This window comes from Lontra canadensis, unplaced genomic scaffold, assembly GCF_010015895.1.
Source record: "Lontra canadensis isolate GAN:19392208 unplaced genomic scaffold, GSC_riverotter_1.0 scaffold110, whole genome shotgun sequence".
NCBI classification, from domain to species: Eukaryota; Metazoa; Chordata; class Mammalia; order Carnivora; family Mustelidae; genus Lontra; species Lontra canadensis.
In genome coordinates, this window is record NW_022631104.1 from 3,857,243 (window position 1) to 3,884,026 (window position 26,784).

The 26,784-nt window shown below is 44.1% G+C and overlaps 2 protein-coding genes across 7 annotated transcripts in view; one reads left to right on the forward strand and one right to left on the reverse strand.

Moving 5' to 3' along the window:
• The window catches only part of STX8 (syntaxin 8), a 241,413-nt gene extending 230,219 nt beyond the window's left edge, over positions 1–11,194 (reverse strand). For 4 of the 6 annotated variants that reach the window (XM_032840020.1, XM_032840021.1, XM_032840017.1 and 1 more), the window contains exons 1-2: positions 11,080–11,174; positions 5,418–5,517 (exon numbers count right to left, since the gene is read on the reverse strand). In XM_032840020.1, coding sequence (XP_032695911.1) covers positions 5,418–5,517; positions 11,080–11,096 — 117 coding nt within the window. In that variant the 5' untranslated portion in view covers positions 11,097–11,174. Of the gene's footprint in view, positions 1–5,417; positions 5,518–11,068 lie in introns of all 6 variants that reach the window. The other 2 variants (XM_032840019.1, XM_032840018.1) reach the window with 2 other exon arrangements.
• A 663-nt stretch (positions 11,195–11,857) lies between these two features.
• The window catches only part of CFAP52 (cilia and flagella associated protein 52), a 38,416-nt gene continuing 23,489 nt past the window's right edge, over positions 11,858–26,784 (forward strand). Inside the window, exons 1-6 of the mRNA XM_032839910.1 lie at positions 11,858–11,973; positions 18,349–18,548; positions 18,988–19,124; positions 21,850–21,978; positions 24,642–24,741; positions 25,795–25,911. Of these exons, the coding sequence (XP_032695801.1) occupies positions 11,904–11,973; positions 18,349–18,548; positions 18,988–19,124; positions 21,850–21,978; positions 24,642–24,741; positions 25,795–25,911 (753 nt within the window). The 5' untranslated portion in view covers positions 11,858–11,903. The remainder of the gene's footprint in view (positions 11,974–18,348; positions 18,549–18,987; positions 19,125–21,849; positions 21,979–24,641; positions 24,742–25,794; positions 25,912–26,784) is intronic.

Genomic DNA, 26,784 nt, shown 5'->3' on the forward strand with positions numbered 1-26,784 from the left:
CATAAGGATTATAAAATATAAAAGTCTTTTAAAAAGATTAGCAAAGCAAATTCAGAATGACGTTAAAATGATAGCATATCACCACCAAGAAGAATTTATCCTAGTAATTGAAGAACAGTTTGATGTTAGAAAATCTAATAATAAAGCTGACAGTGTTGGTGATTAATACAGTATAGGGGAGGGGGTAACTAAAACCAAAACAGAGGGGCACTGGGGTGGCTCAGTGGGCTAAAGCCTCTGCCTTCAACTCAGGTCATGATCCCAGGGTCCTAGGATCGAGCCACGCATTGGGCTCTCTGCTCAGCAGGGAGTCTGCTTCTCCCTCCCTCTCTCTGCCTGCTTGTGATCTCTCTCTCTCTCTCTCTCTCTCTGTTAAATAAATAAATAAAATCTTTAAAAAATATATTTAAAAAAAAAACAGAAACAACAAAACTAAGAATGGAACGGTACTGCCTTAACAACAACATTATTCAACTTTGGTCTAGAAGTTCCAACCAATGCAATAAGTCAAGTTAAAGAAATACACAGGGGCTGGAAGGAAGGAGAGGAAATTCATTATTTCCAAATGGATTAGTCTGTTTGGGAAAATTAAGTGAAGCCACTGACAGATTACTAGAAACAGGAAAAGAAGTCAGTAATCAACTGTAAATTTAAAAAATCAAGGGCATTTCTATGTTTAAGTAATAGGTGGGGAGACTTGTTTTTAATTATTAATTTAAACATCATTAACAATGCCAACAAAATCTCAAAAATATCTAGTATGGTGCCTGGCACATAGTAATTGTGAAGTAAATAACTGATGGAAGAATGAGTAAAAGGAACACTTAATATTGTAAAAATGTAAATGTCCCCCAATTTAATCTTTAAATAAACTACACAACTATTCAGAGTCCCATCTGGAGTTCTTTTATTGAAAAAGAGGTAGTAATTGAGGCACAGTACAAAAGAACTTTAAACTATGCAAAATTATTCTAAACCATGGATAAAGGGAAATATAGGAAGAAAAGGAATGTGTGATGGTTGAGGACCTTGACAATCAGATCTGGAGTCTTTATAAAAACCACAATAGGAACAACAGAACAGAAGGTCCAGGAACGGTGCAACTGCACAAAAATTCAGTGAATGAAATACAGAATATTTCGTATCTTGGAGGGGGTAAGGTAGGGAATAATTTAGCAAATGGGAAAAAAAGTAAAATTAGATGCCCACAACATAACCAAAATAAACTTCAAATATTTTAAGGATATGTGCTTAAAAATAAAAACTGAAGGCAAGCTTGAAGATTATTTAGGTGATCAGACAAAATATTTATACAGTTTCTGACTATGAAAGACCTTTATCGCCATGATCTCTCCTCTTTCTAAAAGAAAAGACCACAAATAAAAATACTGAAAATTTTGGGGTGCCTGGGTGGCTCAGTCATTAAGCAACTGCCTTTGGCTCAGGTCATGATCCTAGGCTCCTGGGATCAAGCCCCACATCGGGCTCCCTATTTGGTGGGAAGCCTGCTTCTCCCTCTTCCACTCCCCCTGCTTGTGTTCCCTCTCTTGCTGTGTCTCTATCAAATAAATAAATAAAATCTTTTTAAAAATATTGAAAATTTCAAATCCAGTTTAAAAAAAAGTACATGTCCAAAAAATGTCATTTATAAAATCAAAAGCCAAATTAAGAGAAAAAATACTGGTATCAGATATGCCAGATCAAGCTTGAATATAGTCAACATACACATAAAGAACATGGAGATTAAGAAATAACAGGTTAGGGGATCAAGCCCCACATTGGGCTCCCTGCTCAGCAGGAAGCCTGCTTCTCCCTCTCCTACTTCCCCTGCTTGTATTCCCCTCTTGCTGTCTCTCTCGCTCTCAAATAAATAAAATCTTTAAAAAATAAATAAAAAAGAAATAACAGGTTAGGTTAAGGACATATACCAGTAAGTCACAAAGGAAGAAATACGAGCATTCAATAAATGAAAACATGCTCAACTACATAAATAATTTTAAAAATGCATAATAATCTATTGTATAATTTCACCTAACAGAATGAGAAAGATTTGTAAAAGATAATCAGAATTGATACAGACTTATATGTACATGAGGCTTAAGATTTCATACGACCTAAATCCAGAAAGTCTACACTAAGAAACTTACTCTGACGTGGGCAATGATTTAGCCACACTGAAAACTCATTTATAATTGGAAATAATCAAACTATCCAAGAGGATGACACCAGCTAAATGAATGAGATCTAAATGTAAAAAGTGAAACCATTGGTTTGTTGTAAGAAAACAGGAATAAATGCCCTTACATCCCAGAATAGCAAAAGTTATAAGTGAAAATGTGGAGGCATTTAAAGATCATTAGCCAACTCTGTTTAAAAAACCCAAAACTTTCACATGGCAGACGGTACCATGGGCAGAGCCAAACAACAAATGATAAAGAAAATAAGTTACAATCTATCGCCAAGAACTAAATCTCTGTATTATATAAGGAACTCTTAGAGACTAAAAAGACCAATTAAAAAAACTGGGCAAAAGACAAGAACTTCTCAGAAAAATGTATATAAATAATGTTTAAGCATGTGAAAACGTACTTTCCTTGATTAGTAAATGAAAAATGCAAATCTGAAACTACACTGAAATACTATGTCTCACTTATCTCACCGGCAACAACCCGGGAGACTGACAACCCCATTTGTTGGCCAGCCTGTCAAGAAACAGAAACTTGTGCTCTGCTGATCAGGGCACCAAAGGTAAGCACCCCTATGGAGGGGAATTCGGCAACAGGTGAAAAAAATCACATACATCCTAGTTCTGAGAATTCACCCTTGTAAGACACCTCCACAAATATAAGGTGGGGGGGAGCATAAAGGTATTTATTGCAGCATTTTTCATAACAGCAAAAGTATAGAAACAATCCAAACACCCATCCTTAGACAGGTTAAATGTGCCACAGCGTATCCGTGCAGGAGAGTATTATACAGCCTGAAAGAAGAACGGCAAAAATCTAAGTAAATAAATATGGAGGGATCACCGTGATGTAGTATTAAATGAAAAGAAAAAGATACACAAGAGTATCTTTTGTGTAAAAGGAAAAAAAATGAGAACACACACAAACACACAGATGCTTATTTCTGCAAAAAGTTAACACAGGAAAAATAAACCAAATTTAATGAAAATCGTTACATATAAGAAGTACTAAAAATCAGGGGCGCCTGGGGGGCTCAGTGGGTTAAGCCTCTGCCTTCGGCTCAGGTCATGATCTCAGGGTCCTGAGATTGAGCCCGCATCAGGCTCTCTGCTCAGCAGGGAGCCTGCTTCCCTTCCTCTCTCTACCTGCCTCTTTCTACTTGTGATCTGTCAAATAAATAAATAAAATCTTTATTAAAAAAAAGAAGTACTAAAAATTAATATAATAAACCCATAATTTTATGGTCAATTAATCTCTGACAAAGCAGGAAAGAATACCCAATGGGAAAAAACACAGTCTCTTCAGCAAACGGTATCAGGAAAACTGGACAACAAAATGCAGAAGAAGGACACTGGACAACTCTCTTACACCACACACAAAAATAAACTCAAAATGGATTAAAGACTTAAATATGAGGCCTGAAACCATAAAAATCCTGGAAGAGGGCAGAGGCAGTACAAACTGGCCGTAGCAATGCTTTTCACAATGCTTTTCTAGATACATCTCCTATGGCAAAACAAATAAAAGCAAAAATAAACCACTGGGAGAATATCAAAACAAAAAGCTTCTGCACAGCAAAGGAAACAATCAATAAAACAAAGACGCAAACGACTGAATGGGAGGAGATATTTGCAAAGGACATATCTGATAAGGGATTAGTATCCCAAATATATAAAGAAGTGATACAATTCAACACCCCCAAAACAAATAATCCAATTAAAAACGGGCAGAGGACATGAACAGACATTTCCCCAAAGAAGACATCCAGATGGCCAAGAGACACGTGAAAAGATGCTCAATGTGACTCATCATCAGGGAAATGCAAATCAAAACTGCAAAGTATCACCTCACACCCGTCAGCACAGCTAAAATCGACACAAGAAACAAAAGTGTTGGCAAGGATGAGGAGAAAAAGGAATCCTCTTGCATTGTTTTTGGAAATGCAAACCAGTGCAGTCACTGTGGAAAACAGTATGGAGACTCCTCAAGAAGTTAAAAATAAAACTGTCCAATGATCCAGTCATCACCCTACTGGGTATTTACCCAAAGAATACAAAAACACGAATTCAAAGGGGTACATGCACCCCAATGTTTAGAGCAGATTTATTTACAACAGACAAGCTGTAAAGGCAGCCCAAGTGTCCACTGGTAGATGAATGGATAAAGAAGTGATACAGATAAACTAGAATATTACTCAGCCATAAAAAAGGAATGAAATCTTGCCATTTGCAACATGGATGGAGCTAGAACGTGAGATAAGTCAGAGAAAGACAAATACCATAGGATTTCACTCATAGGTGGAATCTTAGAAACAAAACAAAGGAACAAAGGGAAAACAAAAGAGACAAATCAAGAAACGGACTCAACTGCGGAGAACAAACTGGTGGTCTTCATAGGGCAGGTGGGTGGAGGGATGGGGGACATAAGTGATGGGGATTCAAGAGTACCCCAAAAATGAATAAAAACAGATGCAAAGGATAGCATAAAACACAGGAAAAAAGGATCCGTTTTAATACTTTAGAACAGAATAACCTCAGTATTATTAGTGGGATATTAGTTTTAAAAAGTTAAAAAAAATAAAGACAAACTCAAAGGTAGTGTTTGTGGCAGTACCTGTGTAGTAATCCTGAAACTGTCTTCTGTAAACGATAAAAAAGACCAAGTGGGCAAAAAGAGATCATAGTTTTTGGTAACCAAAGTTCTGACTGCTGGAAAAGAAAAATACGAATTTGGAATGGGGAAGGTTAGAAAGAAACATGGTGTTGGACTTGGATCGAAGGTGCTAGAATGAACTCATGAGCATCTAAAAAATAGATTTCCTAGTCAAATCCTGCCACTGTTTTTGTAGCACCTGTAAGCTATTTACATTTTTATGCGTAAAATGTAAAAAAAAAAAAAAAAAAAAAGCTATTATCCTTTTGGCAAGAACAGATCTTCCAAGAGGTGAAGACCTCAACCCCTTGTCCTGCAAAGCCTGGGAGATTTACTGTCTGGGGTTTGAACTAGACTATGACATTGTCAGATACTTTTAAAGGGAAGTAGGAGACATTAAACAAGTGTCATGCTTCATTTAGTCTCAGTCGTAACGAGTGCCTGATTGGTTATAATGTCAATTCCACGGTCTCACTCACACACACGCGCACACACACACGGAACCTCAGCAGGAGGACGGTTTTCAGACCTCCAAGCTCAAACAAATCACTTCAAGTACTAATTCTCTCCTGGTCTTACCCTGATTGTATTTTCACCATTTCTTTCATACTGATTTTGCTGTTGGATTTTCTCGGCAATCTCTTGTGCAATTTGGCAGGTAGAATCGTATGTGGAGAACCTGCATCAAAGTCGCAAAGGGAGAAGAAGGTTTAAGGTTCTTTAAAAGAAGACGTCCACGTTATCTGCGTTTCAGTTTTATTAATTCTAGCCACGGATTCAAACAGGAGGGGAGGGTAGTAATAGCAACAGTCATAGGGACGCGTGTTGCTATTACGGTAAGTACAATGTGCTGGGCTCTATAATGAATGCTTCTTTCGTAATAATTCACTTAATCCACACAAAAACACCAGAAGACGGGTCCCATAATCATCTCCACCTTCCAAGGCAGAAAATCAGGCACAAAGAGGTAGAGACTTGCCCAGGTAAAACAGCTTCCCCAGCTGTAAACCAAGGCTATCCGGCCCTGAGCCTCTGCTCATAACCGCCTCACCATTCTGTCCATGGCAATGTGTCTGAATCCATTCTCTTCCAGAACATTCGGCAAAGGTTTATGGAGCGCCTCCTCTTACCAAGCACTGCTGCAGGCCCTGGAGATCAGAGCAGTGACAAAACGGACAAGGTCCCTGCTCAAGATGCTTAGCGAAGGGAGAAAAGTATAGGATAAACAAACACGTAGTATGTCAAGCACTGAGAAGAAAAATAAAGCAGGATAAGAGAACAGAGAGTTTCAGGCAAGGTGAGGAAAGAGCCAGCAGGGGAAGAACTTTACAAAACAGGCACAGGAAGTACTATTTATCCTACAACAAAATGCTCTGGGGACATGAGACACACACCCTCCTGACATCTAAGCTTATGAGAACTCTCTCAGAGCATTTGCTGAGTTTCTATTTCGTATTCATAGCATTGGAGGCTTTGGAAAATTCACAATGAATTCCCAGTTGTCTCTTATTTTGCCCTTTTGAGACAAAATACTGTCAAACATTTTTTTAAAAAATATTCGTGGAGAGAGAGGCAGAGGCAATATTAAATACATGTGACCAAATCACATTTCTATCTGTTTCACAGAGAAAAGCTAGGTGCGCGCACACACTGCGTCTCCCCTACTAGGTGGTCTGCTCCATACAACCAACCTATTTCCCAGCACTGTCCCAGCACCAAATATTGAAAACTGCTACTTGTCCTAACGTCCCCATTTCTGCTTGAAAAAGTAAATGATCCATTTCTCAAAATCTCTGAACTCCCACGCGGTATTCGTACACCGAGGGAACTTGGCAAATATGTTTTTCAGTGATGGAAAAAACAATCTCCAATCGCTTCCCTTGGCAATCTTACTAGAGTAATTCCAGCAATGGGGGACAGTCGAGTCCTTGATCTGGGACAGGTCCTGGGTGAAAAGTGTTACATTCTGAACTTCACATGCCAAGAAGTACGATCTTTAGCAACTCCCCACTACACGCTAAAGCAGCCTCATGCAAATATTCACGGGTAAGTGTGCGTATGTTCACGAATACAAAACACAGCAGGTGATACAACACATAATTAAGAAAATAGGAGGAAGGGGTGCCTGGGTGCTCAGTCGGTTAAGTGCCTCTTGATTTCGGCTCAGGTCATGATCTCAAGGTCGTGAGATCAAGCCCCATGTCCGGCTCTGCGCTGCGCACGAGCCTGCTTTACATTCTCTCTCTCCCGCTGCCCCTTCCACCGACCAAAAAAAAAAAAAAAAGAAAAGAAGAGGGAAGCTGGTAAGGAAACTGGTCCTGGCTCCAGCTCTGCCACATCTTCCCTTCTCCCCGCCCATACCGTCCTCTCTGAAAAGAGGAGCTTAGGTCTGGCTCTGTGGCCCCAGACCACACCTATGAAAATCAATAATAAGGCATGATACAGCAGCTCCTTCCAAATGAAGACCGGAAGTGAGAGGAGTAACTGGTGGCCTAGGGCACTCAGACTTGACCGGGCTGGGCCAAGAGGGTACATCATGGGCTGAACTATAAGGCTGAAAAGGAGGGAGGGGCACATCCTCGACTTGGCAAAAGGCGCAAGGAGCAAGCAAGGGTGAAAGGAAGGAAATCGAAGGACACATGCCTGGTGCATTCAGCTGAGTGGCCCTGGGTAGGCGGATTCGGCATCAAAGGGCACAGATGCATGGAAGCTAGTTTCTGCAGAGCCCTGAACACCAGAGTAATCAGGTTGAGACTTTTGAAAGAGAGCTTTAGAGCTGTAGGGGGACCCTTTTACACATCGAGTGAGCCCTTGAAGAGGTTCTGTGAAACGCAGAAGGCCAAAACCCCAGATGTCTCGCTCCCACTCCTCACCTTCCCACGTTAGCTTTGGAGAGCAACGGTCCTAAAACTTTGCTAGTGCTGGAATCACCAGGGGAATCTTCAAATAACAACATCACAGCCAAGTCCTGGCCCCCAGCCCCATGCATTCTGCTTGAACTTGAATGGGGCTTGACCTGGACACAAGGAATTGTGACACAAGGATTTCCTGGGTCTTCTGATCTGTATCTAGAGCTCATAGGCAGCCTCATCACGGTATCAAGCACACAAGTGCCTAAGGTACTAGTTCAGGAAACTGCACTCGGTTACACAAATGGCTAGGCACGAGAGAGGTGTGGGCAGGAGACAGGAAGACTTTTCCAGCTTTCCAAGTCTAGAACGGGTCACCAGTATCTACTGCCTGCGAGGCACAGGGCTAAAAGGATGGGACCACAGCATGAACAAATCGCATAAAATTTAAGAGAAAAGCCAAAGACTTAATAATCTGATAGGAGGAGTGAAGAGAAAGGGGATGATTGGAGTTTCCAGGCCTGGGTGACTCAGAGGATGGTGATAGCAAAAGGCAGAGACAAAGAGGAGCAAAGAGAAGTTTCCAGACCATGGACTAAACTCCTGTTCTGCCACAAAAACACTGAACGTACAGTTAAATTCACATATGTATGAGATTTACTCAGGGAAAAAAAATCTTGGGGGAGGGGGAGAAAGATGTGGAGGGAAGAGATGATAGAAGAATGGGGGAATACTGGTAATTACAGGAATCCGGGGATGAGTATAAAGGGGTTATATTATACATTACACAGGGTCATGGTATGGATGATACTATCCCATTTTGTATGTATTTTACCTTCCATAACAATTTTTAGAAGGGACCCAAGAAAGGCCCAACCAGAATACAAAACTGGTAAGGTCTATTAAACTGTAATTTTTCCAGAAATGATGTATCAGCAACAAATATGTTGCCCCGGCAGTAACGTTAATTAGCTTCAGCAAAGAACCACTTCAGAGGCAGTCATCCCTTGCTCCTTCCATTAAAAAGTGAGCTTGCCCCTTGCTCTGATACTCCATTAAAGCTGTCACTGCTATATTCCACTTTTTTTATTATTATGTTCAATGAGCCAACAAACATTCCATTTTCAACATTAGGATATCACTCGGGAGTAAAGCATCATTGACCTATGATTCTTCAAGAGCAGGAAGGCAAGGCTGTATGTAGTCAAGTCTGTTTTTATAGGTTTTGTCCAAGTCCCATTCTGTATTCCCTTCAGCCCTCCTGACCAGCAATCCACTTTGCAAGGTAGCCGATGCTAACCCAACAGAGTTCCCTCACTGTTTCACTGTCAGCAGTCAGGGGAGAAAGCCGCTGGGTCAAACTACTTGAGAGTAAGAGGGAACGTGATGTGCTCTCAGCATAAACTGGAGAAGAAGCCTGGGGTCCAGTGATGGCTTCCAGCAATCTACATGGACAGCCACCTCCGAGCTTTACTTCCTACCTTATGTATAGTGAGGGGCTTAGCTCCCAGGAGGTGGAGGGGAATTTAGCAATACCTATCAAGGGCCTTAAAAATGTTCTTATCCTTCAATCCAATAGTTCCACTTCTAGGAAGCAAGTGGAGGAAATAAGGAATGGAACAAAGGGGAGTCTTTGTAATAGCTAAACAAAACAAACTCTAACATTACAAAGAGGTACAAAGAGGGAAATAATTAAATGAATTATGGTTATTCATACAGTGCACTATTAGCACCATGAAAAAAATCATGCTTTCTGTAAAAATTTAATGACACGGAGAAATGTGCTTTGCTTTGTGAAACACGCAGGTTTCCCTCACTATCCAAAAATAGTCTTCCTACAAAACCTTTCCTAAGCTGAAATGGTGTAAAGCAAAGGGGCCAATTACCATAAATATATATGGTAACATTTCTTGAGCTTTCCTAAACCCCCAAAAATAACCTCTCTGGGGCTTTTCTGATACCTTAGGGCACATCTTGCTAAGGGATACACAAAATAAACCAAGATAAAGCCCAGATGCTCACAGACACATTTCAAAGCTATGAGAGCTGGATGCTGAGATGCTGAATGTAGTTTCCAGGAAGGAGCTTGGGGTGGGGGGGGTCACTCTCATTGACCTGGGAGTGCAATGTCTCTATGACCTTTTGCTACAAAAGAAACACTGAATGCTAGCTTTGCTTTCCCCTTTTTTCATAAAAGCAAAAACCCTCTTCTGATTTCTTTTGGTTAGCGAAAAGAAGTACTAAGGTAAGTTTTTCATAAAACCAAAGTAGCACAATGTAAAGTCTTAAGAAGCTGGAGATACTTGTACATGATATATAATATATATGCATAGTATATTCGCTTTCCTTTTAAAAATCAGTACCAGCTATTACTCCAAATGACAGAGGTGAAGATGTGGCATTCTTTTTCTCTGGAAATGGTATTTTCTAAATTTTCTATCAGAGTGTACACAGGTGTTAAAACTAGGTGGAAAAAAAATACCGTTAAATCAAGTGAGCCATTTGGCGCAGGTGACCCAGATCCAAAGAAATGCTTTGATCCTGCAACCTAGTCTAGTAGTCACAGTGCCTACAACTTAATTATAAATTATACCAGAAATATTAACAAGAACTTTCCAGAGCTAGGATATGCTTTTAATCATTAAACCAAAAAACTCCAGTCCGACGTGCGGGTAGCAAGATGTTCCTTAGGATCAGAACTTGCGTCTTTTCATCATTCAGTCCATGGGACTTAATTGTTGAAGGAACAACCCTTCCCAGCGCGCTCGCTCTCTTTTTTTTTTTTTTAAACTGCAGAGATGCTGCCGCAGAAACAGCCTTCCCGATACTGACTCAGGGAAGGGTTAGCCGCCTTACAAACAAATGCGTAATTTCCCTCCCCGATTCCTCTAAGTTTTTTGAAGGGCCCACAAGATCTAGGTCCTAGTGCCAACTGGTTACTAACCGGCGGGTGACCGTGGATTCTGAACCTCGGTTTTCTCAGTCCCGGAGGTAAAGGGGGGGGGGGAGGTCACCCGATGCACCCGCGTTCCACAAAAAGGTGACTCGGACTTCACTCTCCCTGCAGTCCAAGGAAGCTTGCACCAGCCAGCTCCGCAGCAGGACGGGCGGGAAGTCCCCGCGGCCAGATGCAGCCCAGAAGGACTAAAGGCATGCGTCCGGGATTCGGTACTCGCCCCCACCTCCCCGGTATCCACCCGGTTCCCCTCCGGGGCCACCCCCGCGAGCACCGAGGTTGGCGGGACGCGCGGCGCGGTCCCCCTGGGCACGGGAAGGCCCCTTCCCTCCTCCTGAGGGGCTCCCCCAGCCCCAAAGCCTGGCTACCGTCCGCTCCCCGGAAGCCCGGCCTCCCCCGCGGACCCTCGGCGCGGCCGCCCTCACCCAGGGCTCACCAGGGGTCCGGGGCCATCGTGCAGTCTCCGCCCGCCGCCGCCGCCGCCGTCGGACACTTCCTGCTCGCGGCAGCTGACTACGGCGGCCCGAGCGGCTCATACCCCGCGGTTCGACCCGGGCGCGACCGGAACCCGGCGTTTGCCGGGGGAGCGTACACCTGGGGTTGGAAAGGATGATCACGAAAGCGAAGCGGCCCCCGGGGAACGTCAGGTTGGAGCAATCTAATCTAATCGGTTCCCCCTGAGGGACGTGAACAGCCCGGCCCAATGAAAATTAAACCGTTGGGCAAAAATCTGAGCATTTTCCCGGCAAGGTGGGCGCATCTCAAGACTTGCAGCAGTTACCTGAATTTTCATCCCGCTTCAAAAAAAAAAAACAAAAACAAAAACAAAAAAAACCTGGACTGGGGGCATAGAGGCCCGACTGTGTAAATTTACTAAAACTCACTTAGAGTGAACTTTATATGTAAAGTGATAGCTCAATAAAGCTTAAAAATTCTTTTCAACCCTGCTTCCAACAAGGGACCCAAAGAAGTGGCCATTATATATTATTTTTCATTATATCGGTGCTTAATTCTATAGTTGCGAAAAAAGTCACAGATGCTTTCCGTGGAGGGAAAGCGTGCACTCAGCGCCCCTAAATTTCCTAAAGGAAAGAGGAGGGGGGTAAAGCCCACCTCCTTTTGCAGCGCGAGCTCGGGGCGCTGTAGCCCAGAGAGCGCGCGGGCGCGGGTCTGGTGCGCATGCGCACGTCCGTTACCATACCGACCGACAGACGCTACGCCGCCGGAAGCTGAGAGCGGGGAGAGCCCAGGCTCCTGGGGATGGAGAACCAAACTTCGCTCAGAGCCGAGGTGGCCGAGCTGGAGCTTGAGGCCGTGATTGGCTTCAACGGTGAGGCCTCGAGGGTGTCTGGGCTGGGCGGGTTGCGAGCCTCGGGGACGAGTAGTGCGAACGGGGACACCGGTGTGGGACCCCGGGTGCGCCTGGAAGGCAGCGCGGGACACTGGCCAGGGCCAAGCTCTCTCCTGCCCCAGAGCCCTGGGGAGTCCCTTCCTCGCTCCAAGTCTCAGGGACTAGGATGGCTTCGCAGCACCTAAAAAGGACAAGGGCCTCCTCTCCGGGACCGAGGATGAGTAGGGTGGCCGTAACCCTTCTCCCCATGGTCAGCTCCACCTTGGCCCTAAGCCCTCGCGCAGCCCCCAGAGCTGCCCGCCCCTCGGCCCCTGGGACCAAGAAACTCCTAGAACCCCAGCTGATGTGCTAGTGAGAACGGGCTGGGGACTGAACGTGGGTGTGAGCAGCTGCTTTTGGGGATGGTCTTGTCCCCTAACCCAAGAATTCTTAATGGTGAGGATTTCAGACCCGGATAAAAGGCGGAGAGGACGCCAGGGGGAGCTGGAGGGGAGAGCTGCTCGGATCAGGGGAGACCTGCTGGTTCAGCTCACATCTTATTTAGGACTGCCTGTTATTTTGAAATTTAAGGGGTTGGTGGTGGGGGGAAGTGCTCTTTGATGTTGGGTGTGAAGGATGGAAACAAGCAATGCGTTACGATTTAGAAAAAGTAAACCTTTTTTTAAAGTGCGTTGTGTTGCCTGGAAGTTTTAAAATTATGATAATGCAGATGCAGAACCATCAAAGATTAAAGTTTTTAGGCACATTCTGGGACTTGGCTCTTGATTCTTCATTTTGGTTTAATAGTTTCTGATAGAAAGTGGGCAGCTTAGTGCATCTGAGAAGTCGGCCATCTTTGTAGCTGGTGACAAGGTCATTGGTAAAGAGAGTGAGTGACCTCTGAGTGCAAGGGGTCACCCCAGTGACCAGTGCAGAGCTTCCAAAACAGAGCTCTGCGACCGAGTTCATGCTGTTTTGTCGAGCTCTAAGAATAAATACATGGTCCCTTATATTCCATTGCTTCTCATGGCCATGACAGAGTTTAGCTTTCGAATTGAAACAAATTAGAAGCCAATGCAAAGCCCCTTTTCTCATTTTCATGCTAGAACTCCTTGCAGAGTTACATTACAGTTTATGAATTTCACCTTGAGAGTGTAAATGTATAATGGTGCTTGACTATTGTAGTTATTGTATTTTGACGGGAATTTATTATTTAAGCAAACCAAACATAGTTGTACGGCTTATGAAAACATTTTATAAAGCTACAGTTATTAAGAATTTGGTATTGGCACAAGAATAGCCACATTCATCAATTGACTAGAGTAGATAAGGCCATGTTTATCCTATCACGCAAAGAGTTTCTAAACTAAAAACAGCCACAATAGAACAACAGATCAAGGGTCTACAATCTATAGACTGTTGGCTCGGATTTTATGTATTTTTTTTTAAAGATTTTACTTACTTATTTGACAGAGGGAGAGAGATCACAAGTAGGCAGAGAGGCAGGCAGAGAGAGAGGGGGAAGCAGGATCACTGATACTGGGCTTGATCCCAAGACCCTGAGATCATGACCTGGGCCAAAGGCAAAGGCTTAACCCACTGAGCCACCTAGGTGCCCCATGTTCTGATTTTAAAGTTTTACTAGAATCCAGCCATGCACATTTGTTGATATGTTGTCTATGGCTGCTTTTACACTACGGTAGCATACTTGAATAACTGTGGTCCATGATGCCTAATGTTTGGCCCTTTATAGAAAATATTTGCTGACCCCTGAAATGAATAAGAGGTAAAGAAATATAAATGGTTACTAGCTCAAAATGTTTAAACAAGGGGCGCCTGGGTTACAGTGGGTTACAGCCTCTGCCTCTGGCTCGGATCATGATCCCACGGTCCTGGAATGGAGCCCCACATGGGGCTCTCTGCTCAGTGGGGAGCCTGCTTCCTCCTCTCTCTCTTCCGGCCTCTCTGCCTACTTGCGATCTCTGTCAAATAAACAAATAAAATCTTTTAAAAAAAGAGTTTTTAAAAAGTTAAAACAAACAAAAACCCCCTGCTATTAAAACCTTGACTCTTTTTTTCTCAGCCGGGCAAAGCTACAAATAGGGGTACCAGTAGGATAAGAATAACAAACGGCTCTCAATTACTACTGCCAGAAGCATAAATTTTACAACCTTTTTGAAAGAGTTTTTGTAGTACCCATTATGATTTCTAATGGGAATAATCTTGGGACTTCTAAAACTTGAGCCACTTACTCAAGTTTCCAAAAGAGGGATGCCTCAGTGGCTCAGTTGGTTGAGCGTCTGCCTTAGGCTCGGGTCATGATTCCGGGGTCCTGGGATCAAGTCCCACATGGGCTCCTAGCTCAGCAGATAGTCTGCTTCTCCCTCTTCCTCTGCCTGCTCTGCCTGTTCTGCCTGCCGCTCTCCATGCTTCTGATCTCTCTCTGACAAATAAATAAGAATCTACTAAAAAAAAAAAAAGTTTCTAAAAGAACTATGTACTGTGGGATTCACTGTAGTACTCTGAATCATTGCCTATATACTGGAGGAAACCCACATGTCCATTGGTAAGAAATTGGTTTAAAAACAATTGCAGGGCGCCTGGGTGTCTCAGTGGGTTAAGCCTCTGCCTTCGGCTCAGGTCATGATCCCAGGGTCCTGGGATCGAGCCCCGCATCGGGCTCTCTGCTCAGCAGGGAGTCTGCTTCCCCCTCTTTCTCTCTGCCTGCCTCTCTGCCTACTTGTGATCTCTGTCTGTCAAATAAATAAATAAAATCTTTAAAAAAAAAAATTGCAGTCCAGCAGTGTTTTGGAACTAGATAGAGGTGGTGGTCCTTTGACAGTGGGTATGTACTAACTGCCCCTGGATTGTCCCCTGCTTCAAAATGGTTTATTTTATGTGAATTTCACCCCAGTAAATTATTTTTTAAATTACAGTCCTTTTGTACAAAATACTACATAACCCTTAAGAAAAATGAGATAGATCTATAGGGGAAGAACAAGGAAAGATGTGAAAGGTATGTTAGCTGTAAAACACAACTTGCCCAATAGTACATGTGGAATGAGTGTATTACAGTTTAAGTAAAGTCTCTCTGTGTATGTGTATGTGAGAGAGAGAGAGAGAGGTGGGGAGTGGTGGACATGAGTATATATGGAGAAAAGAAGGAAATGTGATAATTCTAGGGGACATGTGTGATTTTGGCTACTCAACATCCAAATATCTTTTTATTTGAGGAGAATCCCAAGATAGGCAAAGAGGGGTATCTGCTGCCTTTGATCAGGTCTTAAAGGGGCGGAGGCTTCCTCTCCTAACTTCTTGGCAGCCAGTTAGAGAAAGGTGACATCATTGCTCAGCAGGGCCAGAAGTGCCCACCCAGAGCTTCCCCTCTTCAGGACTGGGGCATAAGAATGGAGCCCGGTGGGAATGAGAATTCCTTAGTTCATGTCACTTGGTCTGGCGTAACTACTGGTCCTGTCTCTTTTTCAAGTCTGATTTCCCATACTTCCTACCGGTTCTGTGAGCTTTTTCCTTCCAAGAAATTATTTTTCCCTTTAAGTTCTGCCAGAAACGACCTTTCTTGCTAGCAACCAGGAGCCCTAATTATCAAATGCAAAGAAATAAATCTGGAGAAATACACATCTGTGTGTTAACAATGGTATGCAGGGGGTAGTGTAGGGCTCTTTTAGTTTTATCATAAAATAGTTGAACAGAAATTTAGGATGCCACAATGAATACAGAGTATTGCATGCAGAATTAGCAAATTTTGACACTTTTTCTTATTTGAGTTAATATTTTTAAGAAAAAAAATTCACATTTTATGTCCTTTCTCCTGACACACTATCGTATCCTTTCTCCCTCTTTGGAGACAACCACTTTCCTGAAGGTAATATGTACTCTTTCTAGCTATGTTTTTACATTTTACTGTACATGTAAAATATTAAATATGCTATATATAAATAATTTATAGCACAAAGTTGCATATTTCTATATTTTATAGAAATATCATCCTGGACACATTCTGAAGCCTGCTTTTTTTTTTTTTTTTAAAGATTTTATTTGCTTATTTGACAGAGAGAGAGCATAAGCAGGGTCCTGCAAGCAGAGGGAGAGGGAGAAGCAGGGAGCCTGATGCAGGGCTCGATGTGGGGCTCCATCCTAGGACCCCAGGATCAGGACCTCACCAAAGGCAGCTGCTTTACCACCAGCTGAGCCACCCAGGTGCCCCATATTATCAGCCTTTTTAATTGTAGCCATTTTGATGGAGACGAAATGGTATCTTATTTGAGATGTAATTTGCATTTCCTTGATTACTGGCAGAGTTGCCAGCCTTTTCATATGTTTATTGGCTTTTGACTTTCCCCGCTCAGTAGTTGCCTGTTCCACATCTTTGGCTGTCCTTCTGTTAAAGCCCTTTGTGTCTTTCTTATTTCTTTGCCGTAGCTCTTTGCATATTCTGGGTAGAATGCTTGTCTGTCTCAGCCATTGCAAATATCTTCAACTGGTTTCCGTTTTTCTTTTCATCTTGTCAAGTGTCACTAAAAACTAAATTTTTAACATAACTGGACGAATGTATTGGCTTTTTCTGTTAGCATTTGCTGTTTTTGTGACCTGTCGAAGAGGTCATTTCCTACAACTTGTGTACATGTTAAGTCTCGTTTGTCACAGTTGGGTCCTTGATCTATTCGAGATGTACTGTTTGTGGTTGGTGTGAAGTTGGATCTAATTTTACATTTTCCCATATGGATAGCCATATGATTGCTTATAAGGTAACCACAACTGAGTAACTATACATATAATGAGTAAATCACTCCCAAAGACACAAACCTTAGTCTTTTGAGAACCTACTGCATGAAAAAGGAATGACCTTAATTAAAGCAAGAGAAATCATTTATTCAATAAATATATTTGGCAATTTGAGCAAAAAAAAAAAAAATCTACTTAGCTCCCGTTATCACATTATGGACCAAAATAAATTCTAGAGGGAGTTAAATGTAAGAGATGAATTCACTAAAAGACCAGAAGATGATATTAATAAATATTTATGACTCTTTTGATGGAGTAGGAAATAGCCATAGAACAATTTTAAAATACCCAGGAATAAACATACCAAGAAATGTGTGAGATCTTTATGAGGAAAAATTGAAGTTGAAAAAATTGAAAATGCCACTGGAAAAATTTGAAAAAAATGGAAAATGCCACTGGAAACCCTGAAGGGAGACTTTGGAAAAACACATCCTGCTTTTAGAAAGGAGATCAAATGTTTTATTATAAAAATTATTTTTCCTTAATCTACACCTGGAAGACTATTCCACTTGAAGTGATTTTTAACTGATCAAACTGACTTTACAGTTTATACTGTAAAATACTATCAAACACAACCCCAGGAATTCGGACCCATGTTGAGTGATAAGGAAGGACTTCTGTCTATTTCATATTAAAACATTTAGCAAAGGTTTGCAATTCTTGAGATGGTTTTTGGCAAATACCTAGAGGATGGGGGGTTGGGGGATGGGGTCTCACACTGAGAAGGCCTGGCTTCTTTAGAGTGCCTGGTGGTGACTTAGAACCAAATTATTTTTATCCAACTTCTGCAGTGACTTCACATTCCTCATGCCTCGGCACTTGCGGAGACAGGCACTCAGGAAATCTGCTTCTCAGCATTACACACTTGGCCCTGGGGCCTCGCTCTCCAACAGTGACATTGTTGGACCTGCGACAGGATCTCTGAGAGCTTGTGAGAAATGCAGAATGTCAGCCCCTCTCCAGACCTCAGATCTGAATCTGCATTTTCACCAGATCCCCTGGCGATTTTATATACGTTAGGGTATGAGAAGTGGTATACTAGGCTGACCTTGTCGGTGGAATATAATTACATACGTTACCCCCCCACCCACACGCACACACACAAAACTCAATTTAGTTGAAATCAGGTTTATTCCAAAAGCGTTCTCTTTTGCGTTCAGTTTTTTAAAAACTGGCCACTTTACCAAGTTATTACTATTTTTTTAAAAGATTTTATTTACTTCTTTGACAGAGAGGGGGAGAGAGCACAAGCACGGGGAGCAGCAGCGGGAGAGGGAAGTAGACTTCCCACTGAGCAGGGAGCCCAACAGGGGGCTTGATCCCAAGACCCTGAGATCAAGACCTGAGCCAAAGGCAGACATTTCACCCACTGAGCTCCCCCAGGCGCCCCCTAACTATTTTGTTTTAAATAAGATCCATATCAGATGCCGGGGCTTGAATTCACAACCCAGAGATCAAGAGTCAGCTGCTCTACCGATGGAGCCAGACAGGCGCCCCTAATTACTACTATTTTTATTTTTACTTACTTATTTATTTTTTAATGACTACTCTTCTTTAACCTCTCCCTTTCAGGACACGTGCCCACGGGCCTGAAATGCCATCCTGACCAAGAGCATCTCATTTACCCTCTGGGCTGCACGATTCTGATTCAGGCGATTAACACCCAGGAACAGAATTTCCTGCACGGTCATAGCAACAACGTCTCCTGTGTGACCATCTCCAAGAGCGGGGTTTACATAGCCTCCGGACAGGTCACGTTCATGGGCTTCAAGGTGAATGTGTGAAAGACAGTTCCCTGGCAATGGATAGCGAGCCCCCCCCCCCCAGAAACCCGGCCCCCCTCTCCAGCTCAGCTCTGTGCCGGCCCACATCCTTCCTCTCCCTCTTCTCCCATTGGCTTCCTCTTTGATCTTGTCTTCATTCCCTAGGCCTGAGGATAAAGTATTTTGGTGTCCACACCGGACCTGGCCGCTTGCAGATTGATAATGCTCAGGAACTGAAAAGTCCCTGCTTAATTCATTTTTATTCTTATTTTTTTAGTCCCTACTTCCTTTAAAACTGTTGCCAGTTTCTCACCGTTGTGTTTGTTAAGACATGATCTAATTTCCAGAAAAAGTGCAATTACTGATTATTTTTCGCCCAGACGGGGAGCTCTCCCCTCAGAGCCTTTGGAAACCGGGCTGTGATCTGACTGTGTCTTCTTGCCCCCAGGCAGATATCATTCTGTGGGGTTATAAGAAAAGGGAGCTGATTGCCAGGCTGTCACTTCACAAGGGCAAAATTGAAGCGCTGGCCTTTTCACCAAATGATTTGTACTTGGTGTCCCTCGGAGGCCCAGATGACGGAAGGTAATGAACTCACATTAATCTCTAGGTATGTTCTGCGCCCTCTCCCCATGGACGTTCTCTGTTGGCCTGTCCCTGTTCAGCTGTGTGTCCTGTGCAAAGCCTATGGGGAAAAAATACCACAGGGCCAGAGTTCTCAACCTGCGATGCTCATCGCAAACCACTGGGGAGCTTTATTGTTTTAATTTATTCATTTGAGAGAGAGACAGAGAGAGGGCACAAGCAGAGGGGGATGGAGAAGCAGACTCCCCGCTGAGCTGGGAGCCCGATGTGGGAATCGATCCCACAACCCTGAGATCATGACCAGAGCCGGAGGCAGATGCTTGACAGACTGGGCCACCCAGGCATCCCATGGGGAGTTTCAGAAATCCCGGATACCTAACTCCACCTCCAGGGAGCTGGATTTGATTGGCCTGGGCTTTAGGCAGCCTCAACGCTTCCCAGATGATTCCAACATGCAGCTGAAGTTGGGCACTTTTGCTGTAAAAGAAAGATGACGTCATCATCATCAATGACAACAGTTGATTTGGGGGCGGTATGAACACCTTAGTGTTATCACCTTAACTCAAAGTGGGAGCTCCTGGGGCCATGTGACAGGCGAGGAACGAAGGCCGCCAACTGGTAAGTAGCAGAGCGGGGAGAACCACCCAGGCAGTGTGACCCCAGAGGTGGTGGCATTTTTAACCTACCTCGCCCGAGACACGATCTTTGCCCCCACCGAGGAATTCAAGAGGCAGAGAATACAGACGCATGAAATTAGGGGAGAAAAATGTAAAATCATTGTGTTAGAAAGAACCATCAATGCAGTACATATTCCCGTGTGAATGCTAAAGTAGAAGAAAACAAGAACGTCTGAGGTTTGTGTTGGATTTTATACTTCAGCACACTTTTACAGATAGTTTCTGGTTCGAGCTTGTTGGATCTAGTACAAAGGAAATTTACCTTTTTTTTTTTTTTTTTAATTTGACAGAGAGATAGCACAAGTAGGCAGAGCAACAGGCTGAGGGGGAGGGAGAAGCTGTCTCCCCGCTGAGCAAGGAGCCTGATATGGTACTCGATCCCAGGACCCTGAGATCATGACCTGAGCCAAAGTCAGATGCTTGACCCACTGAGCCACCCAGGTGCCCCATCCATGTCCGTGGTTTATAAAGGAAGGATGTTGTCCAGCTATGCCCAAGAATTCAGAATTCATATCCCCTCCACCATGAAGAGTTCTCTCCAGGAGCACTGGGATATTTTTTTTACACCTTCATTGAGATATATTTCACATACCATAAAATCCACCCATGTAAAGTATATGGCTGTATACGTTTTGGTATAGTAGTTATCCGAGTGGATTCCTCCTTCCTTCCTTTCTCCCTCCCTCTCTTCCTTTTTTTTGCTGAAATATTTCCCCAAAGATATTTTTTACATGTCATGTTGTATAACCACCACCACAAACAATTGTAGAACATTTTAACACTCCAAAAAGAGACTTTCCGCCCATTAGCAGTCATTCCCTGTTCCTGCTCTGCCATTACCCTCCCAGCCCCAGGCAACCGCTCATCTACTTTCCGTCTCCCTAGATTCGCCTGCACTGACTGGCTCCCATAAGTGGGATAATACAATAGGTGGCCTTTTGCAACTGATTTTTTTAATTAAGCATAGTGTTTTCAAGGCTCATCTGTCCAGTAATACTCCACTGTATGGCGACACCACATCTTCTCCATCAGTCGATGGGGCTCTGGGTCTTTCCTACCTGGAAGCTATTGTTCATAATGCGGTAATGAACTTCATGTGCAAGATTTGGTGTAGACGTATGTCATTTCTCTTGGGCATGAGGGACTTGGTTTTAAGAGTGTTTTTTGAGGGGGAGGGGTATATGCCTCTCAAGTTTTCCACTTCCCGTGGTATCTATCAATTTCCTACTAAGAAAAAAAATTATGGCTCTTATGTTACCTCCTACCTCCCCATTCCTACCCATCTTGGTTCCACCTGGATTTTAGACGCCCTGTGATAATCCCTCCTACATAGAGGAAACTTGCGAAGTGTAGCCGGGCATGTTTTACCAAAGTTTGTAACATCCGCATTCCTTTTTCTTTAACATTTTGATTCGGATGTTCCCCCAGCATTTGTATTATTGTCTGAATACGTTCAATTTAAGGCTAAGTTGTGTGATTGCACCAGAAGAAAGGAAATGGAACCCAAAGCAGTACTTCTCCAATCAGGGTCTGCAGACCAGCAGCACCAGCGTCACCGGGGACCTTTTTAGAAAAGTGAGATCTTAGTCCCATCCCCCAGCCCGCTGACCCAAGCTCTGGGGATGAGTCCCTGCAGCCTCTGGCCAAGCCCACCATGGGACTCTGGTACACGGTCACATCTGGGAGCACTGCCTGATGTCATCCTCTTTGTTGCACTGTTTTTTTCTGGAATACCTCTCCAAGGAAAACTTTTTACATGAGAGAAATGGGTGGTAAATTTTTACGCCTTGCCTCTCTGAAAATGTCTTTATGGCTTCATTGATGGGGTCCCTGGTTTCCAGCCTCCTTATCATTTTCTGGCAAAGCCTTTGAAGTGTCACCTGCTTGTCTTCCAATATCCAGCATGACGCAGGGGACGTCTGGGGTTCCATGTAATTCTTTCATTCCTTTTCTTCCTTTGATTCTAGAACCACTAAAAAAAAAAAACTTGTTTCTTCTGTTGAGAGCCTGTCTCCCCCTGACTTTTTCGGTCCCTCTTGTTTTGGCAGTGTGGTCGTGTGGAGCATAGCGAAGAGAGAAGCCATCTGCGGCAGTCCCGCGGCCGGCCTCAACGTGGGCAATGCCACCACGGTGCTCTTCTCGAAGTGCCGGGATGAGATGTTTGTCACTGCTGGGAAGTATGTGCCTGCAGTCAGGGTTTTTAGAACTCATAGCAAGGTCGTTCCAACTTGGGGGAACCCAGTATCAGTCCTGCGAAAATACCTTACATCCTAATTTGCATGATTTTGTAGTCCTTAAAAATCCTTTTAACTGAAGTTCTTTTAAGTATGGTTATTTGAGAATTCTGTGTTTCCTAACTGTGGAGGGCTCTGCTCCCCTGCTAAATTCATTCTGGATTCTGGTCTGTTTGTGACTGATAACACCCCACCTACAACTCACGCTCGCAGAGCAACGTGCACAATTTGCATGGATTCACTTGCCGGTCCGCGTTTGGGCTTTTAGCCACGTGAGATCATTTCTGGTAGAGTCAGCTGATAACCAGCTAACGGGGACCAAGCTGAAGGCCAGCATCTGTCTAAGAAAGACAGCAGCGAGAGCGGGTCTGGAGTCTGAGTTCAAGGTTAAACCTGCAGGAAAGCATCATCTTTCCTGCGGCAGACCAGTTCAAAGGTCCAAACCTATGACTGTGGGGTCAAAGTCCATGTTGGGTGGAACTCTCTTTTTCACACGTCCGTGGTCTCCCTCTGTGAAAGGCACACACCAGGGGCTCCTTTTCCGGCCAGAGTGAGGGATTGCTCGTGTCTGCTCTGTGTCCTGTGCCCTCCTGTGACATGCACCATATATTTGTTCTGGGGCTAATTCTGAGGACAGGTTTATTTAGTGGCTGTGAACCTGGCTGGCTGAACGGGAGCCAGCCCCTAAGGAGTGAATCTTAGTAGGAGAGTGCTGTGAGCCGGAAGCAGCTGGTGGTGTGACCCTGTCTTCCGCAGCCACTGGCGACCACACAGTGCGTTCAATTCCTTGGGTTGCAGCCTGGCTGCAGAAGACTGTGCGCGATGAGGGCCCCGCTGGTCCTCAGCAGCTCGGCTTTGGCTGTGGGCATCAGCCCACTCTGATGTCCACGGACAGCGTTCCTCCAGGGGCCAAAGCTTGAATTGAAGCCGCCCCCCTCCAAACCTTTTCTTTTCCTTAGAACGATCTATGTTGTAGATGGGCTTTAACTGGGTATGACAGTGATAAGTGAGAACAAGGACTTTTTTTTTTTAAATTTTTAATTTTATTTATTCATTTGTCTGCGGGGGGTGGAGAGCAAGCGAGCACGGGCAGACAGAGTGGCAGGCAGAGGCAGAGGGAAAAGCAGGCTCCCTGCCGAGCAAGGAGCCTGATGTGGGACTCGATCCCACACCGCTGGGATCATGACCTGAGCTGAAGGCAGCCGTTTAACCAACTGAGCCACCCAGGCGTCCCGAGAACAAGGACTCTTAAGGAAGACTTCAGGTCCGACATCCACAGGCTCCTCCGTGATGCTTCCAAGTCCAAATATTCCATGATACCGTCCCCCACGGGAGATCCTGCAAATTCCGATTTGACATCCAAACGACGTCTACCAGGAAGGCCACGGAGAAGCTGGTTTTTGTTTTTGTTTTTGATTTTGTTTTAATTTTGGAAGTACTCAAGAGAAGTATTCAAACAAGAAATAGATTCATATTCAGGGATGCCTGGGTGGCTCAGTCGGTTGGGCGGCTGCCTTCGGCTCAGGTCATGATCCTAGCATCCTGGGATTGAGTCCCACATCGGGCTCCCTGCTCCGCGGGGAGCCTGCTTCTCCCTCTGTCTCTGCCTGCCTCTCTGCCTGTCTATACTCTCTCTATCCCTCTGACAAATAAATAAAATCTTAAAAAAATAGATTCATATTCAAATAAGAAAGTATTCAAAATACTTATTTAAGGGCACTTACTATGTGCATAGCTCTGGAGGTTAAAAGGAAGAGGAAAACTGAACTTGACTGATCTATTTTTTATTTTATTTATTTATTGGCAGTTGATTTATTTCAGTAATCTCTCTGCCCAATGTGGGGCTCCAAACTCAAACCCCAAGATCAAGAGTCACGGGCTCTTCTGACTTAAGTCAGCCGGGCAGTCCGGTCAAACTATTTTTAAATTAATCTTTTCTGCCTTTGACTATTAGCTTCAGCTGTTATGTTGACCATGATACATTTATACAGTTATTAATATTAATGTGCAATGATTAAATGCCAACTGTATACCAAGTCTTATGTCAGATGCTGATTTTGTACGGCCCTTGAGTTGCTATTTCTCATGAAGAGAGAGGACTCTCCATGATGAAGCACTTCCCTTGTCCCTGAGCAGGGAGACAGATGCGTGGGTCGATCCCAGGACCCCAGGATCACAACCTGAAACAAAGGCAGATGCCTAACTGACTGAGCCACCCAGGTGCCCTGATCGAGTGAAAACGTTTAAGTAGAACACGAAGCCTAACAAACCCTCAGAAATATCCAGTTCTCCTTTCTTCAGCCCCCTTTTCAGGGAAATGCAGAAAACAGAGAAGAGATCAGCAGATTCTTTTTTTTTTTTTTAAAGATTTTATTTATTTATTTATTTGACAGAGAAAGAGATCACAAGTAGGCAGAGAGGCAGGCAGAGAGAGAGAGGGGGAAGCAGGCTCCCTGTCGAGCAGAGAGCCCAATGCAGGGCTCGATCCCAGGACCCTGAGATCATGACCTGAGCGAAATGAGGCTTAACCCACTGAGCCACCCAGGTGCCCCGAGATCAGCAGATTCTTAAGTGCATGTCCCTTTGATTGTGTCTCTCTTCCTTAGCGGGACAATCCGAGTTTGGGAATTGGATCTCCCAAATAGAAAAATCTGGCCAACTGAGTGCCAAACGGGTCAGATGAAAAGAATAGTCATGAGTATCACAGTAAGTATTACTCCAAGTGTGATTGTCCGTAATTATTGGAACCAGTTCCTGTTAATAGTATTGACTGAGGGGTGTGTGTGTGTGTATGAATGTGTGTGTGTGCGTGTGCACATGCGTGCTCACACATGTTGCATACCTAGGTATGAGGGTAGAGAGATGAGGTCTGGACCTCGGGGATGCCGATTGTGGGGGCGCAGGTGAGGGCGAGTCTGACTTCCAGAGCTCCCTTCAGGAACTGGAGAGGAACTGCCTAGACACAGCTCAGGGGGAGTCTTATTTTACCAGGACTTGGGCTCTGCCATTGGACACTAGATGTCTGACTCCCCTAGACTGAAGCCATGTGTCCAGAATGCACTCCATGGCCACAGCACCTCCTGATGGCATTGGAATACGAAATAATTCTTTTTTTTTTTAAGATTTTATTTATTTATTTGAGGGAGAGAGAGAGAGCACAAGCAGGAGGATCAGCAGAGAGAGAGGGAGAAGCAGACTCCCCGCTGAGCAGGGAGCCCGATGTGGGACTCGATCCCAGGACCCTAAGATCATGACCTGAGCCGAAGGCAGACACTTAACAACTAAGTCACCCAGGCGCCCTTATTCCTATGTCTTTAATGTGGACTCACACACTCATACAGACAACTCCATTCTCCACTGACTTGTTTCTCTTATCTACCACATCAATGTTTTATGCAGATAAACTTTGGAAAATATGAGATTAAAGCAAACACAGGCACCCTTCAGAGGTATCTTCAGAACCAGGACTGGCAGGTTATCTCTGCATGCATATCTAACGTTAGACACACAGAGTCTTATAGTGAAATCCCCAGGCTGGCTGGAGTCCCATATTTCCTCCACTTCCCAGTTTGGCCCTGATTCTGCACCCCCTCCGGGCTCTTCATGTCCATCCTAAAGTCCAAGGAAATTAAAGGAGTCATGAGCACCTTTTTAGGTCTTCCTGGGGCCTCAGAGAAAGTTTGTCCCACCCCGATCCGGGCTCATGGGCATCCCTGAGAAAACACAGGTCTTTAGGCCTCTTTCCTCTCTGATCCCCAGATGGCCGACGACGACAGCTTTTTCTACCTTGGCACCACAACTGGAGACATTCTGAAAATGAACCCGAGGACCAAACTGCTGGCAGACACTGGGCCTGCGAAGGACAAGTTCAGTCTGGTGAGTAGAGCTTGCCAACGTCTGTCCTGCCCTCCTCTCTTCTGACAATTTCTTCACTCTCCTGTAGCACAGACTTGCGTGAAGAGTCTGTGGAAAAAAGAAAAAGGGTGTGTGGTGTCCAAGGCCACACCGAAATTTGCAAAGTGCAATGACTCATTACTGTCCAAGGCCTCATCTCTGGTTCATATGCAGAGCAAAGGTATTCCACAGGGTCCCCAGTGAGGGCATCAGACCACACGTTTTTTACATCGTCCAAACACAGGGCCATACATACACATACAGAGGTATGTAATTTTTGTCCTAATCTAATAGCTAGATCTTAAATTTTAGCTCTAGCCAGCGTTGTAAGTCATAAGCAATACCTAGAAACTATGGATTGTTTCTATTTTGCAGAGTTCCTAACAATTCTGGTTAAAAGTCCAGAAAGACCTCGATATTTAAATCAAAATAAAAGCCTACGATCATAGGATCGTCTTACAGAATAAGTGCTGCTGTTTCCGGGACCCCAGAAAGTAACCAGGGGTGTCTCCACTAACCTTTGAATCTGAGAGCTTGTGGTAGGTTCTGCACCTGCCTGTCTCATTTCTGATAATAGAACAGATGGTTCTCGGCTCCAATGCCTTCCCACTTAGCAGATATTCTCAGGAAGACAAAATCTCGCACCATGTGCCCAGGGAAGATGTTAGAGTTTTCTTAATCATGCAAGCTTAATCATGCTCAAGCTTTTAAGGGCATACATAAGAATGAGAGGATGCCATAGTGTGGGTAGAGAAGGGTTTAGAAATAATCCCTTATTTCAAAGCGCTCCATAAAACACTATGGAGGAATTCCGATCTGGATATCTTGGGCACCCTCCCCTCCAGCACTTGGGAT